Source organism: Anneissia japonica, unplaced genomic scaffold (assembly GCF_011630105.1).
Source record: "Anneissia japonica isolate Jap-2015-1 unplaced genomic scaffold, ASM1163010v1 scaffold1812_len1207588_cov181, whole genome shotgun sequence".
Taxonomy (NCBI): Eukaryota; Metazoa; Echinodermata; class Crinoidea; order Comatulida; family Comatulidae; genus Anneissia; species Anneissia japonica.
Genome location: NW_022726379.1, coordinates 311,148 through 334,643, shown reverse-complemented (window position 1 = coordinate 334,643; position 23,496 = coordinate 311,148). Strand labels below are relative to the sequence as shown.

Sequence of the window (23,496 nt, the reverse complement as noted above, 5' to 3'; positions counted from 1 at the left end):
GCTTAATATAGTATCATTCCACCTAAAGGCTCTAAGTTTCTGTTTCTGTCTATAATATATTATCGTTAAGAAATTTATATCAGTTAACATTTGCCTGTCGTAAAATGCTAAATCTAATTAGTTTATACTTTACATTATAATAATTAGGTTACCTTTACGCTCTCGGTCTATACTACAGCAATTTGCTGGATCACTGCATGAATTCAAATTTAATCCTTTAGATTAGTTAATAACAATTAAATATACACTCATTGATTAGATTAATTTGTATTTGCCACGAATGTCTATTAGTTTGTATGATGATCATGATCAGCAAATTTGATACCATAAATTTCCCCACAATTTTAATACTTAACAACATCCTTGAGTAGGCCCCATCTCTAATTTATATGTGGTGACGATGCATCTTTCATCACAGTTGAATCTCTCCCAGCACAGCTGATTTCCAGCAACTCGCACGGCTAGTGCAACTCTTTTTTTTCTGCTTCCAAAAACAACATACCTTTTAAATTCATGTCACATAATGAAATTCTATGTTAAATATTTTTGTTCTGTTTTTATGTCTGCTTTTAGAAATATAGGAGAGCTTCATGGTATCCTTTTTAGTTTATCAAGAGAAGACGCAAATGAGAGTATTCAAAGAAAATTTAATCTTCTACATAGGGTACTACAGCCAAAGAAAAGACATATTTACTTTTGAGGAAACAATAGATTTTTTTACTATTATAATTATCATCATTTTGTTTAATTCCACTCTTTCCCCTTTTAAATTATTGTTTTTAAAATTTTTCACAGTTTTCTTTCCTTAGGTTTTCTTTATCTTTTCAGTTTTAAAATTATTTATAATTTTGCAGTATTTTATAAGTTTTCAATTTTTCTTAGGAAATAGAATATTTTACAGATGAGATTATTGGTGGTCATGTTTTTCTTCAATCAATAAGAAATTGGGGAGCATTATAGATTGCTCTCCTGGATCAATTTTATGGAGTGTGTAAAATCTTTACTTTATTTTTATCCATGATGTAGTCAATAGTCTGAATTGCTTTCTTAACAGTATGTTGTTAGTGAAAGCTGTCCCTTCTGTCAAATTTTCTTCATTTTTGGGATTGTTAAAATGTGATTTTTCTTTTAATTTGAGCCAAATGTTTTTATTTTTGGACTTCATATTTGATTTGATACAACTGAAATTAATTTACAATTACTATCACAATTTATATCTTATCCATCAACGCAAGAATTCTTTCTGTTCATTTTAACTGACAAATTGTGTTTGCACGAAATCGAGTGACACTCGTCTTGCATCTTTAACATTTGAATGCAGCAGCTGTTTTGTTACGCAATTAGGTCACACTGTTAACTCAAGTTGATTTTAAACGTTTATTATGTTTATAATCAGGTCTTTGGAAATGCCAAGGCTCATAATTTTATTTGGTTAATTGAATTAGTCCATACATCTTGGTACATGTGTGTCAGCTGTTTTCTGAAGAATGAACGAAGCATTGATTGTTAAGTAGTTGTTATTGTGAGATATGGGTATTGTGATAATTTATTTTTTGATGATTAAATTTAGTAATATTTCTGTACAATTTGCTGTCTTAATATTTTGCAATTCACATATTTTAATATTAACGGTTAGAAGCTTTTGAAGTAAATAAATAAACTTTCCTAGCACATCAAAGCAGTTGCTCATCACTTATAAAGTAAATAATGATGATGAAGTTACGCTTGTTTCAGTGGTACTGTGGTATGATAACAATGGTCATATTATAATTATATCAGAATGTCTGTGGATGTTATAATGCTAAACTAACATCCGAGAACAAATTTAAGTGCTTAATTTTTTTTTTTCCAGTAGCCTTTATAATTATTTAATATTATTTAATATTCCTGTATTCTTTTTCTATTCTGCTTTTTAAAATTTGTTACTCTTTTTTGTTAATTGAGGTCCAAGCGATAAACAATCTAAGTACAGATTAAAACTAGAGAAGCGAAGGAATGCCAAGTCTGCTAAAAAGGGCATCACTGGAAAGACTCCTGCAGTGTCTTCTCCAAGTGAGTCCATATGTAATTCTGATTAATGTTTAATGACCTCTTAAAAAATATTTTAATTTGAACATCATACATATTTTAATGTGAGGGAATATTACTTTTATTGGTGGGCTTCATGTGCCTAGACAGCTTTTTATGTTTACACTGGCCTGGCTGAAAAAATGAAAAGAAATTATATTTTTTCTATTTCTATTCAAATTCTAAAGTCATGTTTGTCTTATCTCTTCTGATGTTGTCAGGTGTAAGCTTGCAGCTAGACCACGGTAAACATTGCAAGGGGTCTATGCTGTCAGGTACAGTTTACATTTTCAATCAATAGAAATTTTCAAAACATGGAAAAGTTCGAAACCATTATTTAAAATATGTCATAAACCTGTTTCCTGTTTCTTATAATAAAGTTCATTTCAATTAAATTTTAAATTAACATTTAATAATAGACATTAAACAGACCACCTTCTTAATATTTCTATTCAGTTTTTACTTTAATGTTAAATTTGTTAGCTGGTATATTTAGATATAAAAGTGTAATATAATATTGAAGTCTTGCCTTAAATATATATTATAATAATAAATATAATAATATTAGATATAAATACCACCTTTTTTGTCTTCTATTATATATCTAATTCTTTTGTTTGTTCCACTCTTTCAAGATTCTGCTGACCAGAAATCATCAGAATCAAATCTTAAGAATAGTACAAACCTAGATATGAGCTCATTAAATGCTGAAGCAAAAACTTCTGTTAAGGGTAATTCTAGTGAGTAATAGTTGAGCTTTGCTGTGTTTGTGTATTCCACTGAAGGCCTGCCTTACCTTCTGGTATTTTTTTTTTATAAAAATCAGAAGTGCCTTGAGTGAATAGCATACTAGAAAAGTTTGGGTGCTATTTATTGTAGAGGTTTTATTTCAGTGTTGTTCACAAGTATTTTTCTAACATAATTGTTGATTGTTAGACAAACATATATGTATAATTTGAACGAGTGAAGAGAGTAATATGTTATTTCTTCTAATTATAATATAATATTAAAAGTGGATCAGCTTTATTACTCGCTGAGCATCAAATGTGGTTGTGCAGCTGGAAGGCACCTTTTACTTCAAAACAGCAACAACTATATATACTATAGGGCCCTATGAAAAATATTATTAGTTTGTCACCCTACCAAGACTGAAAACGGTGAGGGAGGGAGGCTTTTTTTATGTTTTTTTTTTTACTTTGCTAAAGCCAAATATCACCCTTGGGTTGTTTGCTGGTGCATTGAAATTCAAAGTAAAACATGATTGAGATAATATAAACAATATCTACTCATTATTTAATTTAACAAATGAAAAAAAAAATTGTTTTTGAAAAAAAAAAATTAAAAAAAAAATCTTAAAAACAATATATTTCTTCAGTACCATAGAAGGCATTCACACAAAGGTGATAAACTAATACATTTTTTTATTGGGCCTAACAACAACCTACAGTACATCAACAACCTCCACCTATATTCATGCCCCCATAGACCTGTTGTATGAAAAAAAGTATGAAGTAAAAGAATAGTGACTTTTTGCTCCAAAAAGGAAGATGGTTATGGGATTGTTATTGTAATACTTTGTATAATTGCAAATATAAGCAGCATCAAGTATCCATGACTTACCTACTTACTTACCTACTGAAAATGAAGCACGACGACGGCCACTACTTGCCTGCCCTTTTGCAGCTTTGGCCTCGGTGCCCTCATGACGCTTAATATAGATCGTTTGACACGTAAAATAAATTTAAATAAGAACGTTCAAATCTTGAAAGAAAACACGAAAAAGTCAAAAACGTAGGTTGCCTAGGCTAGCCGAAGCCTAGATAAAGTTGCAGTGACACAACATGAGAGAATTTCCATGTGTGTTGATACGAACTGTTATTGCAGTTACCGTTGTGTGCGCATGCGTCGGACTCGAGCGGTAATTGCAGTAAACATGTGCTTGCTGTGCAGCTAGCTTTGGGCGACGATCTAACATCATCGCAGCTCAAGCGTGTGAAATTAACCTAATTGGTTGACACTTGGTTAATCTAGTTGCTTGATGACAGCCAGTTTAGAGGTGTGGCCTCCACTCCGATGATGACACTCTGAGCAACAACATCAAATATTGAACTTTTTGAACTGTTTTGTTTACGATTGCCGCCGCCCAAAAAAACTAAAAGTATTTTCCAACATTGAATCGATAATAGTTAATACGGTGGCTTGGCTAGGCCTAGCATGGCTACGAATAGAGGCACTAAATCAGATTTTGCCTTGGTGCCCTTTTACATTAGGAATTTTTGCCTTGGTGCCTTTCCATTTGCCTTTCAAAATCATATCACACCGGAGGCCATTTGGCCTTGCCCATAAAATGCCCAAATTCGAGGCCTGCCTCTGGTGTTAATGGTTATCTTGATTTATATTATATGTGACTATTTGTTTCTAGCCGTACCTGTTGTGTAATGGAGTGTATCTGGTGGTATTTAAATCTGTTCAACTATGAAGCCTCTATGGTCTAATGGTTATGACGCTCGCCTTGACAGCGAGAGGTCGCATGTTCGAGACCCTCAGAGGCATTTTATTACACAATTTCTTTATTCATTTATTTGCCGGACTACATTCGTTGAGAGCTATGCTACACGGTGTATTATTATGTCCTTTACTTGAACACTGTATTTACCTTTCTTTGATGATATATATATATATATATATATATATATATACACTTATACCACTTTTATTTTTTTTTTTTTACATCTTTCCCTTATTTTTTCCAGTCAATCATTATATTTTTATTTTCATCAAATAAAGCTAAATTAGCAACCTATCAATACACAACTCAAAAGACATATACAGTAGGTAACATTGTTTGTATGCACATATTTTTTTCTTTCATTACTTGCTCAAAAAGCTGCAAATAATGAAGATACATTAGAGTCTGAAGTAACAAATAAATCAACAGCCGAGATTTTCAGCCAGCATTCATATACTGCAACATCTGCAAATAGGTAAAAATTCACCTGGCCCAGTAACACTTGTGACACATGGTTCTGTTAGTGAGTGTACCGTTGTGTTTTCGACTTACACCATCAGCCAGGATCAAGTTTACTCACTGGAATTGTTTTTTAAAATGTATGCTTAAATCCCATCTCATTCTACCTTCCCTTCATGTCAGAAATGTATAATATTTCGATTTTTCAATCTACCCGTATGCATCTGTATAGCTATTTATGCGTTTCAGTCTCTGTGCAAGCAAATATTAAATGCATTTAGTTAAGCATATTTTTTTGAAATGCATGGGTCTACTTCCCCATGGCATTTCACATTACTTGGCTGTGTGTGACAAAGCTTACATAACCTTATGCCAATCTTTGCTTTACTACAAATTAATACAAGTTATAATATAAAAACTAGATGAAATTATTTGTATATTCCATTCCATGTGTCATCATCTTGTTTTTTTTTATCATCCTTTTAACTGGTGCTTATTTTTTTTTTTGCTAAATTAGGAATTGTTTTGTATTCTGCAGTGTAGAGTTATTTTATATTGTCTTGCTTAAACTTTGTTCTTACATTACGCATGACATACTGTAGCAGAATCACCTTGTCAGATTTCCTCTTCTATATAAATCTATGTAGATACTCATCAACGCCTGTTAAGCATCTGGATGAGAGCAGGGGCTTGAGATGAACCATTACACCGGGGTAACACCCTACTCGTCTCGAAAGATGCACTGGGTTCTTTATAGTGGACATGAGCCATTGTGTACACTGGGCCTACGGTTTATAGTCCTTATCCGAGAAGACTTGCTCCACCTCCAGAGCCATAGCCTATATTATGGCTGTAGGTTACGGGCCCCTGCCATAAACACTCGGCCATTTGACTTCACCTTAAATTGAGCATATTTCAGATGAGCTGAAAAATGCTACATCTTTGCCTACAAACCCAGCTGATAATACTAAAAATCCAGATACTATGGATGCTGAAAATTTCTTTAGTTGGGCTGACAATTGGCTAAGGAGTTTTACTGACATGGAACAAGCAAATTTCAACAGTGCAGCATGTTCTTGCTAAAAAAAAAAAGCTTAATTTACAACTTGGATTTTAGGAAAAATATCAAGTGTCATCCTAAATGATGCTGCAAGTTTTCCCTTTATCCCCAACCAATAATCCACCCTAGTGAGTTTAGTGTAACTATCGGTGTTTGTGTACAGTGCAGTGAGAAAAATACTTTAAAAGTTAGTTACAGTATGGATAGTTTATCATAATATGAAGTAATCACATTTTTTTCAGCTCCTTTACATTTATTTGAATATGAATAAATTATTTAATTGAACCCTTCGGTCTTTATTTTTATCACCTTTCTCGATCACCATAAAGGTTCTCCACAAGAGGAGATATTTTCTGAAGATGAAAAATATAACCCTACGTCAGTTGCTGAGAAATTGTTGGCCAAGGATCTACCTGTATGCAAAGGAATAATAGATCCATCATCACTGAGCCTCAGTGAGTAAACCCAAAGAATGAACATAAAGAGAGCACATTAAACTCTTTTGAGCGTAAACAAACTATACAACCCTGTACACAGCTATTGACGCCTGCTACATTTAGTCGTCACTTTTAGTTACCCAATAGTGCCCAGCAGTTTGGGTAGTTGCTGAACAGGTTCAGCTGAAGGGCATGGCTTGTATCATGTATCGTTATACCATCTACCTAAAAACATCACACATACACTGTGACCAATGTGACGTTAGCGAGCAGGCTGAGGCTTAAACCCGTATTCTTGAAACAAACTTTAGTCGAACTTCGAACTAGAACTTCATTTAGTCTTAGTTGCAACTTCAACTTCAGTTTGTATTCACAAACAACGTAGTAGAAGTTCTAACTACGACTAAATCAAGTCCTAGACGACTGGCAAGCAACAACTATCAAACTAACCAATAAAAAGAGCTAATTTTAATAGCAGACGAAATTTTAGATATCTGGTAACGCGGAAGAATATTAAACTGCTGTCTTTCAAAACATATTTCTTCATAATTGACCATTAGTCGCCTAATTAATATTATATAATAATAACTATATTAGTTGTTAACATCAAACGATAGAGAATTTGAACTGTCACTAAAAATTTGCTTTCTTTGGAGAACTATTATAGTTGAGGTCGAGCGAGGGTGGCGCTATCTTTGTTGTTGTTACGGTGAATCTATGGGATCGCAACGCGAGAGGATTTTGTGCAAATCAGGAACTGTTGCATGTATCTTGCAAAACATGCTAATTTTGCCTTTTGGAAGCTAAACGTAATGTCCCTTTTCTTGAACAGAGTGGAGATACATCGGACCTACCTATACAATCATTTTTATCCATTTCACTTTATCGTAAGTTACAAAAAGCACATTTTCATCGTTGTAAATATTTCAAGTCGGCGATTTAGCCTGACCCTGGGCTGTCTAAAAAAATCGGCCTGCGGAAGTATAATTTTAGGCGAGGTTCGCGTCCTTAAGAATACAAAATGGCGTAATTTTTAAGTTTTAGCTTGAACTACGACTGAAGTTTGTTTTAAGAATGCCGGGGTGAGTTTTGTGATACTGCTACGGCCAGGTGATGGACGATCGGGCCCATCCCACGTGATGATCAAGTCTATTTCCAGACGATTGGGCCCCCTAATAATGGACAATCGTAGGCCTAGGCCCCTCTAGGCCTGCGCTGTTTCGGACCAGGATACCTCTTCAGTAGAGTCCCAGGCCTAGACTAGTGCATCCATCAACCAGGCCCCATAACTTGATAATATTCTAGGGGTCCTAATTTTTTTTGGGGGGGGGTAGCACACACACACACCCAGGGACAACTTATTTTTTCTTAGCTGTCGTTCAACATTATCAACATTTTTACAACTGTACAAAGAGTACAATGGAGGAATTGGTTGTACGGACTGTAGTTTGCATTGCTGTGTGTTTACAGACAGGGCCCACTCTTTGTCGAGGAGATTAAGGCGAACGCCATACAAAGCCACACCCCCTCGTCTGAACCTGTTCTATTTTCATGGAAGTGTGCCTCACACACAGACAAACAGTAGTTATTAAAATAACTACTGTTTGTCTGTGTGTGAGGCACACTTCCATGAGACAATCAAATTCAGCGGGTGCACTTTATGACAACGATGGCGACTTCATCATTACTAGGGAGTGATGTATAGTATTTAGAAACATGACTGTGCTCTCTTTACTTCCTACTCTTTGGTAAACCTTAATCCGATATAATGATCGCAGACTAATTGCAAAAGGTATAAGATATGTGGTTTAATGATGGATGCTATAAAATTTATATATTACATATGGCCTGCTTTAGATTCGGGGAACTGTGAAATCTATTGCCCCTCGGAACAGTAAAATATAATAACTATAATAATATATATATTCTCTCAGGCCTTTGGCCCTCGGGAAAATAGGCTATAATCTCCACATCACCTCGGGGAAAAAGATTTTACCATTCCCTCATAAGCAGTCAATATTTGTATATTACATTATAGTATTAACTGTTATTCTGGTTACTGTGCTCTGATAACAATGAGCCTAGAGAACGTAATCTGTGTCTTGACCATCCGTCCTAGGAATGTGGGCAATCACCCTACCGTGTACGTATTTCTCCTTAAGGAAAGTCAACCATTTTTCATCCGTCTGCTTTACTGCTCTCGAAATCCAATCTGCCATATTAAGCGGAGTAAATTTCGGAATATTTAACGATTTCTGAAAATTTAACTCGCATTTAAATGTGCAAATGCAGCAAGAAATATGAGCTTTACAACAGTAACATAGAGAAGACGCCATGATTACTGTGTAGAGTATAAACATGGGAAAGTTTCTGCCCCCAAAGGTTTATTATGATTCTATACCCAATACGTTTGTAGATGTCTATTCGCCATATCCCACTATTATACTCACATTATTTCAGAGCAATAAATTCTTTCCAATCATAAATCTTTACTTCCCCTCCAACTTCCATCCTTGCCCATTTCTTCTATCTATACCTCTCTCAATCAATCCCATCAACCCTCTATTTACCTAAGGACCATTTTTGTTACAATAATGACGATTTTAAAGGGATAAGGCAGCCATTTCTCTAATTTAGGCCTTGCAGATTAATTTTCATAGTCCGCAAAATGCATTGTGTTTTTCTACTAAAAGAAAATATACGGATAATCATTGTATTGGAAGATATAAATATAAAAAGTGATTTAATTAATATTCTATACATTCTAAACTCATTCAATTAGTAAAAAGTGAACTGGTACAATTTAGTTTGATAATATTATGAATATTGGAAATAATATATTATGTTTGCATATACAGTATAGAACAAATAAATAATTTTCATTTATATATTCTTCTGTCTAACTTCATTCTTTCTTTCTCTGTCTTTAAAAATTCCGTACTATTTGAAGGCCTAGATTCAGTGGCTAGAGATTCTAGTAAAACAGAGTCTGATGGAAAACATGGGGCAAATACTCTGAATATTGAAATGGTATCTCCAGCCAAGGCTAGCCCTAGTGAGTAGTTATTGTGATGACATATTATACAAAATTACATATACTGTTAAGAAAATCAGTTTATAGATATATATGTTTGCCCTCAATATTTAAAGTTCTGTGGAACTTGCACTAAGGTTTATAAATACGCTGGTGTGTGTATATATATACACCATATTTGTAATTGCAAATATGGTGAAATTTATGATTATGAATGCAAATCAAATTTGATAATATGTTTCTAAAGTATGCATTACATTCATGGTTTATATATCATTCCTGATGATGACATAATTAATGTCGAAACATTGAATCCCAACACGATGGCGTGTATTTCAATACTTGGAGTATGTATTATACTATCTTATCTGAGATTAATCAGTGGACCTTTTGGTATACTTGTTGGTGTTAAAAAAAAAACAAACTTGAATCATATTCTCTTCTCCTTGCAGTTACTGCTTGCTTTCTCGGTCATCTTAAATGTATTTTTCATTTTTTTCTACCTTTATTGTACATCTATTTCCTCTCATACTAGCCTCTTCCCTTGATGCTTTCGAGTTTGTGAGCCTTGGAGATATGTCTCCTCAAACTAAATTCAATAAGCCAAAGTGGTCAATGACTTCAGAACAACCAAGTACCACCTCAATAAACTGTGAGTGTTTATCAGTTATTGTGTGAACTAACATGCGTGCTTAATTCTACTGTATTCCGTATTCTGATATTGTAGTTTGGTTAACACTACAATTATTTAAGCCTGGAAAGTGAAATTTATCATGTAGGGCCTACATGTACATACTTCATAGTCATCTAGATAAAAACTGCATATTAATTTTAAGAAGAGTTTTACAATTAGTTAAATTTTGAAAGCTAATGCATGGATATGTCACATAAATTTGCACAGAAACTTCTTCATGGAATGGTAACTAACCATGAAACTATATGATGTATACACCATGAACATTAATTTAGTTTGGTTTCCTCTGCACGTGATGAGGAGGACATCTCAACGATAGGTCAGTATTTCTCTTAGTCATCAATGAAGAATAGAAATTCTATCAAAGATGTGCATTTAATTTATCTGTTACTGTTATTTCCCCCTTTTGCATTGCTGTTACAGCACTCTATCATCCACTTTGTTGCTTTATTTCTTCACTTTCTCTTTCTGAAAAGCTTGCACCAATACTGCTTTGCATGCCTCGATATGTAAGCATGCAAAGAAACATCTTCAAGACCAATCAAAGCAAAAGCATCAACCTAAAGAAAGTGGTATAGTTGCTGAAAAGCACTTAGCTACAATATCAGAAATCATCATAGACAAGAATTTACAATCGAAAGAAAACATTCAAGAAAATGACAATAAGAACATAAATTATGTTGACATTGAGGATTATAAGGTCTGGTATGATGAAACAGATGACTTAATTGATGATGTAAGAAAAACCAATTATCATGACATCTGTGATACAAGTGAACAATGTAAGCTCAAATCCAAGATGCTGAAGGATGTGAATATAAACACTGACCCTTTGTGCTCAAGGTTAGATGCTGAAAGTAAAAATAAAGCCTCAATTGAGGAAGAACCAATTGCATCTCACAGTTTTGCTGAAAATATTGAGGTGGGAATAAACAAGTATGAACAAATCTCAGAAGGAAAGAAAAGACTACAAGCTGTTGTGATTGACTTTGAAGATGACACTGCGCATAGATTGGCTGATAGGATAATTGGATTGGACCTCACTGTGGCTGTTAACGAGCAGACTGTTGACCCTAAGCCTAGTTTAGCTACTCAGTTTGAAACAGATAGAGCACAGTTAAACTCAGATAAGGAGAACTTACACAACAGTTTAGAAGCATGTAGTAATGGATCGAGTGAGTTCAATAGTAGTGAAATCATGGATTTAGATAATGGAAATCATTTAACTGTGAAAGAAGATGATACCAAGAATTATATAAGGATAGAGGATTTTGAGAGGGTAAAATTTGGAATAGCGATAAATACACCAGGTGATGAATCAAATTCAGAGGACATATCAAGTAGAGATTGTTACAAAAACAAGGAAGCTAAAGTTGGAATATTACTTCCAGATATTAAAGTTGAAAAAGAAAGTAAAGGCAATGTAAGTCAAAACACTATTGAAGAAAAATGTTGTAGTAAACATAAAGTTAATGATGATATTAAGATCAGAAATTCTGAAGATAATGTTGACTTAATTAAAAGCAATACCACAAGGGAATCTAATCTAAGCAGCAATGATTTTAGCTCTGAGTTTTTTGAAGATGGTGTGTCAGACCCACCATTTTCAAATGATAATGAAGGTATAGAGCCATCCAATTCTTCAAATACACTTGTCAGCTATGTTGAAAAATGTCATTCAGTGGGTGATACATCAGATGAATATTTATCATGTGAGGATGAAGAAAAAGAAATTGTCAACATGGGGCAGGAACTGCAATCAAATGATGATAGTGACGAAACTGAAGAAGAATTATCTCAAATATTACCTGGTAGTTTTTCCTTGAAGAATGAAGAACTTCTAATTCAAAAAGTCATTGAAAAAGATTTGATCGGTACTACTAAAAATGGTGAAAAAGTTTTAGAAAGCCTTTGCAGTGATAATATTAGTTGTTCAATTGTTGTAAATGATGTGGATAAATTAAGTTTTGGCGACTCAGACTCTGGTGTAGGTGATGAGGATATAAGTACCCCTGTACATAGTATTGAATCTGGAAACATTCAAGTTGCAGATCTAAGCAAAGAGGACATTCTCTCAGGTACCAGCTATGATGAGGTTCATAGCAATTATAGATATAAGGATGTTGTTTACATTCAAGAAACCAGGAAACTTGAAGTGTGCAATGTGCTAGGTCAGGGGGTTAAGTTTTGCAATCTCTCCATAGAGGAAAAGAAGCAGCTTGTTGAAACCCAGTCTGAAATTGAAAAGCCTAAGGCTAAACACGAGGCAGTAGATTCATTTGATGTTGATAACAAAATTAATAGTGATTATAGTGGTATTGGAAATATAACCATAGATACAGGTGTTAATACAGACAAATCTAGCTGTGGGCAAAATGAGGACGTGAACTGTAAGAACATACATGACATAAAAAATTGTGATGAAAAACCTGAATCAAACACTTGTGAACCTATTAATTATTGTACCATTCAGAAAGTTACTGCAGGGAAAACTGCAGTAGTAGAACCGGCAACAGAGGGCAACGGTTATCAGATACAAAAAGAAAATAGTGTGCAATTACAGGTATCACACCAGGAACTTTTTGGCGGATATTATGGAGAATTATTTCAAGGTAAGTCACCTGCCTTGCCTCATCTTGAAAAGGGTAATTTAATTGTGGAGTCTGCATCGGATAATTCATCGTTGGATAAAAGTGAGAAAAATGTACCTCAGACAAATGGCACCGATCCCTGCAAAGTAACAGCAGATGACAGTGCGACAGCAAATATGGCGTGTTCAACAATTCAGCCTAAATACTGTGATATCACTGAACATGTTTTTTCACAGATTAGCAAGGATGATACATCAACAGGTTGCATTATCTTTGGTGATAATTATAGTAATAGCACTGATTATTTAAGGAACCCTCAAATGGAATACAGTTGCAATGAAGAAACTGATAATCTCAAAGACTATGATAAATTGACAGCAATTAATTTTGATGATGGTATAGGAACCCAGTTGTGCAAAAGGGAAAATGAACAAAAATATGTCGATGCTAGAAATGTGATGAAGGATAAAGATGAACAGGAAATGAGAATTGTAGAAGATGATAATGATGATAATAGCTCTGTTGATCTAGCACCATTACATAGTAAATTAATTTTATCCAATTGTTTTAATGATTTTTCTGGGGGAAAATCAGCTGATTGTAACTCATCTACAGTGTTGCCTAGTTTTAATGTCAGGGAAGCAGTTGACATCTCATATTCCCACAAAGATAATGCTGAACTTCAATCACAAGTATGTAACTCCTTTGATGATACTGAAGAAGCCTCTGTGGATAGTTCAGATAATGACTTTGTAAACCTGAGAAAAACCGATGTCAGTACATTAACAGGAGAGATAAATAAAGAAAAGCAAGGTATACAATGTAAATTGGTAGATGAAAAAATCGATTTTTTCACTGTGAGTGACACTACTTCAACAGAAAAGGAGACTAATGACACGCATGTCATGAATTGCATTACAAATGCATATTCAGATGATAGTACTTTTGCCAACCAAGAAATAATTGCAGAACAAGACACTTGGATTAGCATAGATATTGTAAAAAATCCCACAATTGATGAGAATCAGTCTATTTGTGGAGAAAGAGAATGCTTTAAAAGTCAAGATACAACTGAGTTTTTCACAGAAATTGAAGAGGTTACAATTGAACCTGCAGCGGAAGTTGATACCATGTCATTTCTTAGTCAATGTATATCAAGTAATACCACTTTAGGAGAAGTAGATAAAGTTGAATTTGAAATGAGTGAAAGAAATGTTGATAGCAATCAGCCATCTACCCAGGAGTTAAACGGGGACCAGATTTGTGAACCTTCATTAATTGATCATGCAAATAAATTTAGTTTTGAGCCAGTGATTGATGGGACAAACAAGACTGATGATCAAATAGAAGATGTTGATGGTAACATCCATGCCATAGAAACAAATGTAGATATCATGCAAAATATTAAGTTAAAGGGTGTTGAAGCTGAGGAATTTGGTGATGTCTCTAAATTTTCAACAGATCTAAGTTTAGAGCAATCAAGTTTATCTCAAAGGATTGAAATCTCTAATAATTCATGTGCATCTCCAGTATTTCAGAGTACTGAAGATGTCTGCATGTCTTTGGGTGACATGCAGAAAGAGATTTTTCCTAATGTAGATAATTTCTTTCATGCTGTCAATGAAAATGCAATAGCTGGTCAGGGAGATTTTCAGAATATTAAATCATCATTAGAATTGCCTAAACAAGTGAATACAATAAATAATCGTTGTCATGAAAAATTGTATGAAGAACATGAGTCAGTTGAAAAAGAGCATTATGAAGGTACCCAGAAGAAAAAATCTCCAGAACCTTCATTGTTTCAAGTTGCAGAGAAAATTAGCCATGTAAAAAGGAATGCAATATTGGATGACATGCAAGACATTCTTCTGCTTCTTAGTATGGGAGATTCAAGCTTTGGAAGTATTGACGAAAAAGAAGAAACATGTTTTCCAATTTCTGATGGTACTCTTCTCCAGAGGGGCAGTGAAGATGAAGATGATGATGATGCTGATTGTACAGAGAAGGATGTTGGAGATGATCAGTTTGATACAGATATGGATGAGATTGAGATTGACAAGATGGAAGAAAAAATATTGGAAGCACACATAGAAGGAAATTTGAAAAAGAAAGTAACAGATGTGATACATCCTCAAAATAATGAAGACACAATTTGTCTCAATCATAGAGTCATTGGTCATGTTGATTCAAGTGAATCCACTAGTCTTGAATCCACAGGTACATCCTCATTTCAGTCAGATAAACGTGATTGGACTGATTTGACTGGTCGCTCCTACAAAACACATCGAAGTGGCGAAGAAGACGACTTACTCAAATTACTCTCAGCTGGATTCAGTGAACCTCCAAAAATTGACAATCAACATCAAGAAAGTAACAGTCAATTAATTTTGGTTGATGATAGGTCTATTAATTCATATGTGATTCATAACAATGTCGAATCTAAAGATGATGTACATTCTGCAGATGATGATGTGTCCATTAATCCAAATTGCAGTGATGTTCAACAATGTGACAAAGGTATGCTGCAGAAGAATGTATCAGTTGATTGTAATTTAAATATTTTGAAAAGTGTGAAAGACAATTTGGAAGCCAGTTGTGATGCAGAGATATCTGATGGTGTTAATGATAATAAGATTTCAGTTGAAGCTGGTGTATATGGTTTAAACTCATCCACATCCCACACTGGTGGTATAGCTGATCAGGATGAAACCAAGGGGGAAATAGAGAAACAATTAAATTTAAATGTTAAGGTTAGAGTGGAAAAGTTAAAATCCAAAATGCAGCAGGATGAAGAAGACGAGGTTCTTAAGTTCTTAACATCTGGTGTATCATTTCCTGATGCAGTTGAAGAAGATCTACCATTTGTTCCAGTTGGTAGAAGAAGATGGAAATGGCAATATAATGAAGAAGAATCAAACCAACAATTAGATGCAAAACCAGCATTAAACGAATGTAAAAAATATTTTGATCAAAGTATTATTAAAGATGAGTCGTCTAAACTAGAGTTTGATAAAGTTAACAAGCCAAAAGAAAGGATTGAAAAGAAAAAAGATGAACGAAAGATTCCCCCAATGAGTTTTCAAAAAAAAAAACCGTGGAAAGAACAATTAGAAGAGGAGGTTATTACTGTTAAGACAATTCAGATTAAGAAGGCGAAGAAGAACGTTGAAAAGATTGACAGTGAATTGTTGAAGATATTGAAAGATGGTGCTATAACTGATCAAATGATATTGGCAGAGAAGCTAAACAATAAAAGGAAAGTGGAAAGGCGAAAAAAACAGAAAGAAGAAGAAGATGCTCTTGCCATTTTGAAAGGAGGACTTGAAGATTTTGTAGTACACCATGAAAATTTATCTTCTGACACTGCTGAATGTTTGGAAGAACAAACAGTTGTATATGATGTTGAAACTAATGCAAAAATATCTGATAATGAAGGCTTGTCAAATGATGAATCTTTTTCTGAAGTCCCTTGTGTAAAAGTGTATAAAGAACAACCTAAAACAGAGGAAGAATTGCTACTAGCAATGTTATCATCTGGTCCAACTAATGATCAGGAGTACTTGGCTGTTAAAATAAAAGCAAAGGAAAAAGAAATTCAGAAGAGAAAAACAGAGGAAGAAGATTTGTTTCTTCTCTTGAGTCAAGGAAATCAAGATTTGGCAACAGAAAACGATTTTCATAAAACTAAATATAATGATGATAATATTTGTACTGATCCAGCCATAGATGAAAAAAGTGATATAGATCAAAAGGATATAGACAAAACTACGAATGAAAGTGAACATGTTAATACTACGTTGCAAAAACACATAGTAAATGAAGAAAATGAAAATCTTCCATTATTAAAAGATGACCGTAATATTGTTGATGAAAGTGATAGGAAACTTCAGAACTTAGTAGCTGAAAAGTCAGAGGCTTGTAAACAAATCAAAGTTATAGAAAGTTTAACATTTAAGAAAGAACAAATTGTTAAGGAAGATGATATAGTGGCCCTCTTAAGAAGTGGATTCTCTTCTTCGAGCTTGGAAAGTGAAACACATCAAGAAGAAAGTTCTGAGGTATTACATCAAAATGGAAATTTAAAGAAATCACTTGCAAAAGAAAATACATCTGTAAATGCTACATCTAACACAAAAGAGAACCTTAGTTATTCAGTATCTGCTTCATCTAAAAGTATCCCAAAAAGTAATTCAAACGAGGAAGACATCCTTAGTCTTTTGAAAGCTGGTTTTTCAAACAAACAATTAGCTGAAGTTGAAAGTGAAATTAAATCCATAGAAAACAGAAGACCAAGAAGAGTTGGCAAGAAAATTAAAACTAAAGAGAAAGTTGGAGAAAATACCATTTTGAAGGCTGCACCTCCAAATAGTCAGGTAGTTGAAATTGAAAGAAATGTTGAAACTGAAAAAACACCAAGAATATTTAGGAGGCAAAATGCTGAAGAGTTTAAAATAATATGTCAACCTCCATTGCCAGATGCATTGGAACCTGAATTGCCGAATACAGTTAGTAATGAGGATGCTGATGCTGTATTTCCATTGCTAAAATCTGAAAATGAACCAGCTCCAATTCAATCATCCATGAAACATAATCAAAACGGTATAGATATTGCAGTAAAGAGCTTGCAAAAGGAAAGTTCGAAGATAGTATCCAGTGATTCAAACTTACTATGGACTGTTGAAGTCAGACCGGCTCTAAAAGGTATCCAAGAGGACACTAGTGAAATGATACAAGACATGCATTTAGAATCACAAGTCACTGACAAAGACTATGAAGACTTGGGCACTCTGTCACAGAACAGTGAGTATGTGCATGGTATTTTAGGACATGCAGTTATTGTTATGTGTGCTTTGCTTGCTTCATACAAAATGATCTATTCCATATTTGTTCTTTTAATCTGTTTTTTTAAAAAGCTTGTCTGTAACATCATGCATCCATTTCATTTACCTGCATGGCTTTGCTTTTAGTATCCTAATTGAACATCATTAACTGAGTTGATTTCCTTGGAGAGATGTACAGTAGACATTGTATAAATACTGCTTTTTGAACCATACCATACCATTCACCGAAATCAGTGAATGGCAATGGCAATCCTAGTTGCCATATATAAAAAAACTCTTTCTAAACACGTTATGTTTTCATTGCGGATATTTTGGGCTCAGTACGGACTCCAAAAGTATGCATTTTCTTTTAGTTTTAAGGCGTATGCGGATTTTATAAGTCTGCAATGACGATATAACATGTTTCTAGTTGTTTTCCTTTTAACTTATATTCAAATATAAAATTTGATTTTTTAATGTGTCTCTGTTATTAAATTTGATTTTAACCAAAGACAACACAAATTTGCCAGATAACTGTGAAATGAAATTCTGTAACATAGGTATCTGCCATGTTTTTAAAAAAATTTTTATTTGTTACAGTATAAATACATGGTACAAAACAAAAGCGCGAGGCACCTATCTTCTCTAACAACAAAGAAAGCACCGCCCTTGCTTGGCCTCAACTATAATAGTTCTCAAAAGAAAGCAAATTTTCAGTGACTGTTCAAATTCTCTCCCGTTATAATGTTAACAACTATATAGTTATTATTATTATAAAAAGTCATTTAAGCAATTGATGGTCTATTATGAGGAAATATGTTTCGGAACGACAGACGGCAGCTTAATATTGGGTACCATCAAAATGGCAGAAGACTAAATACTTTTAACCATGTTTCTGATGCTAATCGGACAAACAAATGGAGTGGAAGGCCACAGGGTTGTAGCAACAAGACAAGAATGACACCATGGGCTTTTTTCGCCGCATTACTTGCCAAGCGGTAATTACAAAGAAAAATATTATCTATAATAATAATAAATTTTCCAATATACACTTTTATATCAGTGGCACTCAGCTGCAAAGGCAGTGCATCCACAACAAAGAAAATTAACAAAAAGGCCAAAAAAGTAAGGTCTATCACAGAAATACACAAATTTAAAAATGAAATCAAAGTACAAAAAATATAAAATACAAGGAAATGAATCACATTGTATTATATGTAACATTTCAAATGTATCGTGATACCAGTAAGCATAATTTTATCAATTGTTGGTTGTTCTAAATACATCCAGCAATACCGTACATATTTTACCAACCCGGCCGATTAAACTCAAGTTAGCGACCTGTCGAATTAATTAATTACCACTCGCTGTAGCGTGAGGGAACAAGTAGGCATCGCCAGGGAATACGAACCATCCAAATTTGGCGATTCCTCAAGTAGCCTTTTTTACAGATGGTTTTGTAATCTTGCAGAATCCAAACTCGTTTATACAACACTCTTAACTTTGCCATGCTGATCAGGCATGTAATGGCGTGTTGTATGAAAAGGCCCTAAAAGGTAATGGTTGATTTTTGTTTTTGAGTAGATGTTTTCATTTTCTGGACTTTCTGGGTAAACAGTATATACTGCAGGGCATAGCAGGTACTGTTCTATACTAGTTGCCTGGTAATATTGACTTGTAGACCAAAAATATTAATATATTAAAATGCTTTCCCTGATAAGCAATTGGCAAGGTAATGGAAACATTTTGACAATAAAAAAAAGATAAACTATTATTTTAAACTTTATAAAAATCCCCTACAGAGTCGCCAACTGTTTGGCGAAAAAAATCTTCATCTAGGCTAGACCTATCCTTATATTGCCAGGCTCTTTGAATTTTTACCATCATGGCGATATCGTCTCGCTAAGCGACCTGTTTTCACTGTATGTGCAGTTGGTAGACACTGTAAAGTACATGTGTGGAAAATCCCAGATAGATTGATCTAGGCATGTTTAAGCAAACAGTCACGTCTGTGATCATTGCCTGCACGCGGCATGCTAACAATCGTTTTTTTTTTGTTTTTTTTTATGAAAAAGGTATTTCCCATGTTAAAGAAAACACTAAAACGAAATTTCTTCAGTGAATTTGTTTTGGAATTCATACTACACTTACTATTAAGATAATACATGTACAACCATTCTTTCACAAACAATAATATTGATTTACAGTGGCAGATCCAGGAATCAATCCAAGCTGGCTGCCCCTCTCCTCTCTTTCCTCCCTCCCCCCCTACCTCCTTGCATCTGAGCGTTCGGAAAAAATAATGGTAAAAGAAATTGCCGTTAAATGTGTTTAATATAGTGTGACAATGTAATGTTACTACAGTATTTGTTTTTTTAATTTATTGATTTTTTTTTCCTTTTTATTTTTCATCCAGTTTCTATGACCTAACTTCTTAATAATGAAAATTTAGTTTCATAATTTCCCATGTCCCTCAAGGTTTTCTTAATTTTTTGGAAAGTTGTATGCATATTTTCTAAGATTATGATCTGATCTGTACTGCATCATATTCTTTTTGAAGCATTATTTCTCATTTCATTTTATTTTCTATCCTTTTCACCTTCTGCTACCACTGAAATACTGTAGGTATGTCAAGTACTTATCTTGACTCAATGAAGATGCAGAATCATGCTTCATCTCATATGCCAACTACACTGCTTAAGTACAGTAAGTTATACTAACTTGCATGATCACCATCTTAGCATTGTACAAGTTAGGTCTTATTTTGATTTTACTTGACTTGACAGACAAGAATTTGTAGAGTTTTGGGTAGTGAATGACAAGTTAAGTAGTGAATAATATAATGAGGTTATTTTTATTTTCGATATTTTGTGGTGGTTTTTTAAATCAAACTATTACAGTATTATACTCTATGTCCTGTACCTGCAGCTGACATTTCCTTCATTGTCAACCCCATCCTCATTAAAATATGTGTGAGCATTTCATTCAGTTGTATGAGAGAATGTGCCTCGTATACAGTATTGTATGGTATACTGTACAGGTCTCTGGTCTAAATGTATGATACTCCCCTTGATATATAGGCCTATATATTTTATTTTAAGAGGCCATTTCCAAGCCTTGATTAATAGACTTGATAATTTAACCAGGATTGCCGATCCATATTTCACGGTGCTTTCACATTTTTTTGTGTTGGCTATATCACTATCATCATCACGGTCACTATGTTTTCTTCCTTTCTTTAAGCCTGGTGGTCTGAAACAGCAGATAGTCCTCAGTGTAGTCCTTACAGTGAGTACTATAAGAATCATCACCATTTTATGCCTCACCACCTAATACCATTTTAGAATAGATTATTATATTGCGTGATACCAGACCATCATCTACTTTTTCCATTATAAACTAGTATATTTCCTTCCTAACTCTTGTGACAAAGCTTGGAATACTGCAGTTTTTTATTAATTCTGAAATTGAAGTTGATCAGAAATTCCTTGATTTGGAATTATAACTGGATATTCCTAACAAATAGTATATTAGAAAAAAAAATTATCTAATATTTAGAATGTTATTATCATTTATGTAATTTGTACTTTTATTGTTGTCTGCAGTGTTTTTTGTTTCACAAGCTTCAGTGGTGATATCTTGCTGTTGGTTTTGGAATAATTAAAATTTAAAAAAAACTTGTACATTACTGTTACTTGTTGTTACTTGTGCATCCTTTTATTGTACAACTGACATCTCTGTCTGATTTATTCTACTGTATATATACCTCTATCCTCCAACATTTTTAACATTAGACAACAATTTATTGATAGAATTCACCGTTTCAAAAAGTAGTTACCTGTAATCTTTTGTAGAGAAGTTATTCCTAAATATAAATGAGGAAAAAGTTCACTTGACTTCACAAAACAGCTTCACATAGTAGAACACAATATGTTCTCATTTACTTGAAATGGTCTCAGATTGATTTATTGTTAGTGTTGTTTTTTCATCTTACTGATGTTGTGTGTAGCTATTTAATGTCATCTTTAATGCATCCTCATTTTTAATTTAATTTCAATTGTTTTGCCTTGTTGAAGTATGGAATGCTTAACGAAATTTAATAAGATCAATATAATATAGTTGTGACTTTTAGCCTTTCAGAGGTTTGTTTAGGGGAAATCCCTATTTCATCATTGTGATTGTATGTCTGATATTGGTTTTCATCATCTAAGTTTCATTATTTCTATATAATTTCTGTCATCATCTTCTCCTTCAGAAACATTTTCTCCTTCTGAAAAACTTTATAACAGTAAGTTTATTGTGGAATTTATTTTCTTAGTCAGTGTTTTGAAATGAGTCAATATCTATTTCCTTGACTTTCTTGTGAAATTAGGCAAAATGTAAATTCATGGTCATTGTAATAATCTATTGCATATATTTTTAGATTACCGGTATCATGTTTCATTTTCTCACCAGTTGAACATTTTTCTTGGATAGTTTTTAGAAGTTGTTACAAATATGTTTATGAATTGTGATAGACTACATTACTATGTTAATAGTTATAAATTTAATATAGGTTCATTTTTAAATTTTTGCTTTCAATGGACCAATTTGTATCTAGTATGTTTTAAATAATAGAATGTGTGAAATGTTTTAATAGTGATGATAACCATTTATTAGTCACCGTCCTTTGATTTCCCTTCTAATTTTTGAACAGGAAATTTGCTTTGTGATTAAAACAAATTTATAATGGATTTTTTCTTCTTAGTAAATTTGCTTCTTTGGAATGCTAATGATAGTTAAAATAGCAAATTTATGAAAAATAGGTTATCAGAGCAATTTATGATTCATGTTCATTACTTGTTTAATTCTCATAAATTTTATTTGTGTTGATTATAATAATATGGAATTGGTTTGTAAATTTTTGTGGTCTCTATTAAAGTAAACATACAATTTAAATGTGTAATAAAATTTGTGTAATCACCTATTTTTACTATCAGTTAATGTGGTAGTATAATGGCACTGTATTGTGCATAAAGATTTATATAAATTCAAAGTTTTAGTCTTATTTAATTACATTTCAAATTTACAGTTTTAATTTCTTTCATTATTTTATTTGAGTAAGTTAAAGTTTCATATGCTAGGTTATTTTGTTGTTTATATACTATATGATACTTTTTTGTATTTAATTATAATATATTTAATATTAAGGTAAAAATTCCTACAATTGCATTTTCAACCTTTCACTACATGGTATGATATTACTTTCTTCTATTGAGAACAAAAGTGAGCTTTTGTTATTTGAGTACCAACACAGATAAACTATTATGTAAAGTATTATGTTAAGTATAATTATTATAATCAAATTGTTTTAGCAGTTAATGGTTCGGGAAAAAAAATCTAAAATATCTGAATGTGAGTTGATATATTTCAATTGGCTAGATTGGTGGAGCATGCACCATGTAAAAAAATCACACACGACAATAAAGGAAGAGCCAGAAACTGATCAATCACAAGAGACACAACCAAAAGGGAAGGTTCTATCATTCGAACCTAACCCAAGTAATAATCGTAAGTCATGCAAGTTAGACATGGTTTTTATGGTGTGATTAAACACTAATATATAATTTTGTAACCAAAAGAAAGTGACCATGTTTTAATGAATCACTAATGCATGAATGAATGTCATATTATTGAATGTTGTCTGGGAATAAATTAGCTTTAAGTTGGTGCCTTATAATTTAGAATAATTTGAAATAACTTAGGATGGCAAACCAAATCCTACCTAAAGGCCCCCGTAAACAAGGATATATTAATCTATATATTTTAACAGCTTACAAATAGTC

The 23,496-nt window shown here is 33.3% G+C and overlaps 1 protein-coding gene across 18 annotated transcripts in view; it reads left to right on the top strand.

Annotated features, from left to right (window-relative positions):
* LOC117113154 overlaps positions 1–23,496 on the top strand; it is a 128,906-nt gene that overhangs the window by 44,284 nt on the left and 61,126 nt on the right. For 16 of the 18 annotated variants that reach the window (XM_033256417.1, XM_033256418.1, XM_033256411.1 and 13 more), the window contains exons 10-16: positions 6,425–6,550; positions 9,483–9,587; positions 10,102–10,218; positions 10,737–17,651; positions 20,915–20,959; positions 21,927–21,959; positions 23,093–23,221. In XM_033256417.1, coding sequence (XP_033112308.1) covers positions 6,425–6,550; positions 9,483–9,587; positions 10,102–10,218; positions 10,737–17,651; positions 20,915–20,959; positions 21,927–21,959; positions 23,093–23,221 — 7,470 coding nt within the window. The remainder of the gene's footprint in view (positions 1–6,424; positions 6,551–9,482; positions 9,588–10,101; positions 10,219–10,736; positions 17,652–20,914; positions 20,960–21,926; positions 21,960–23,092; positions 23,222–23,496) is intronic. The other 2 variants (XM_033256425.1, XM_033256427.1) reach the window with 1 other exon arrangement.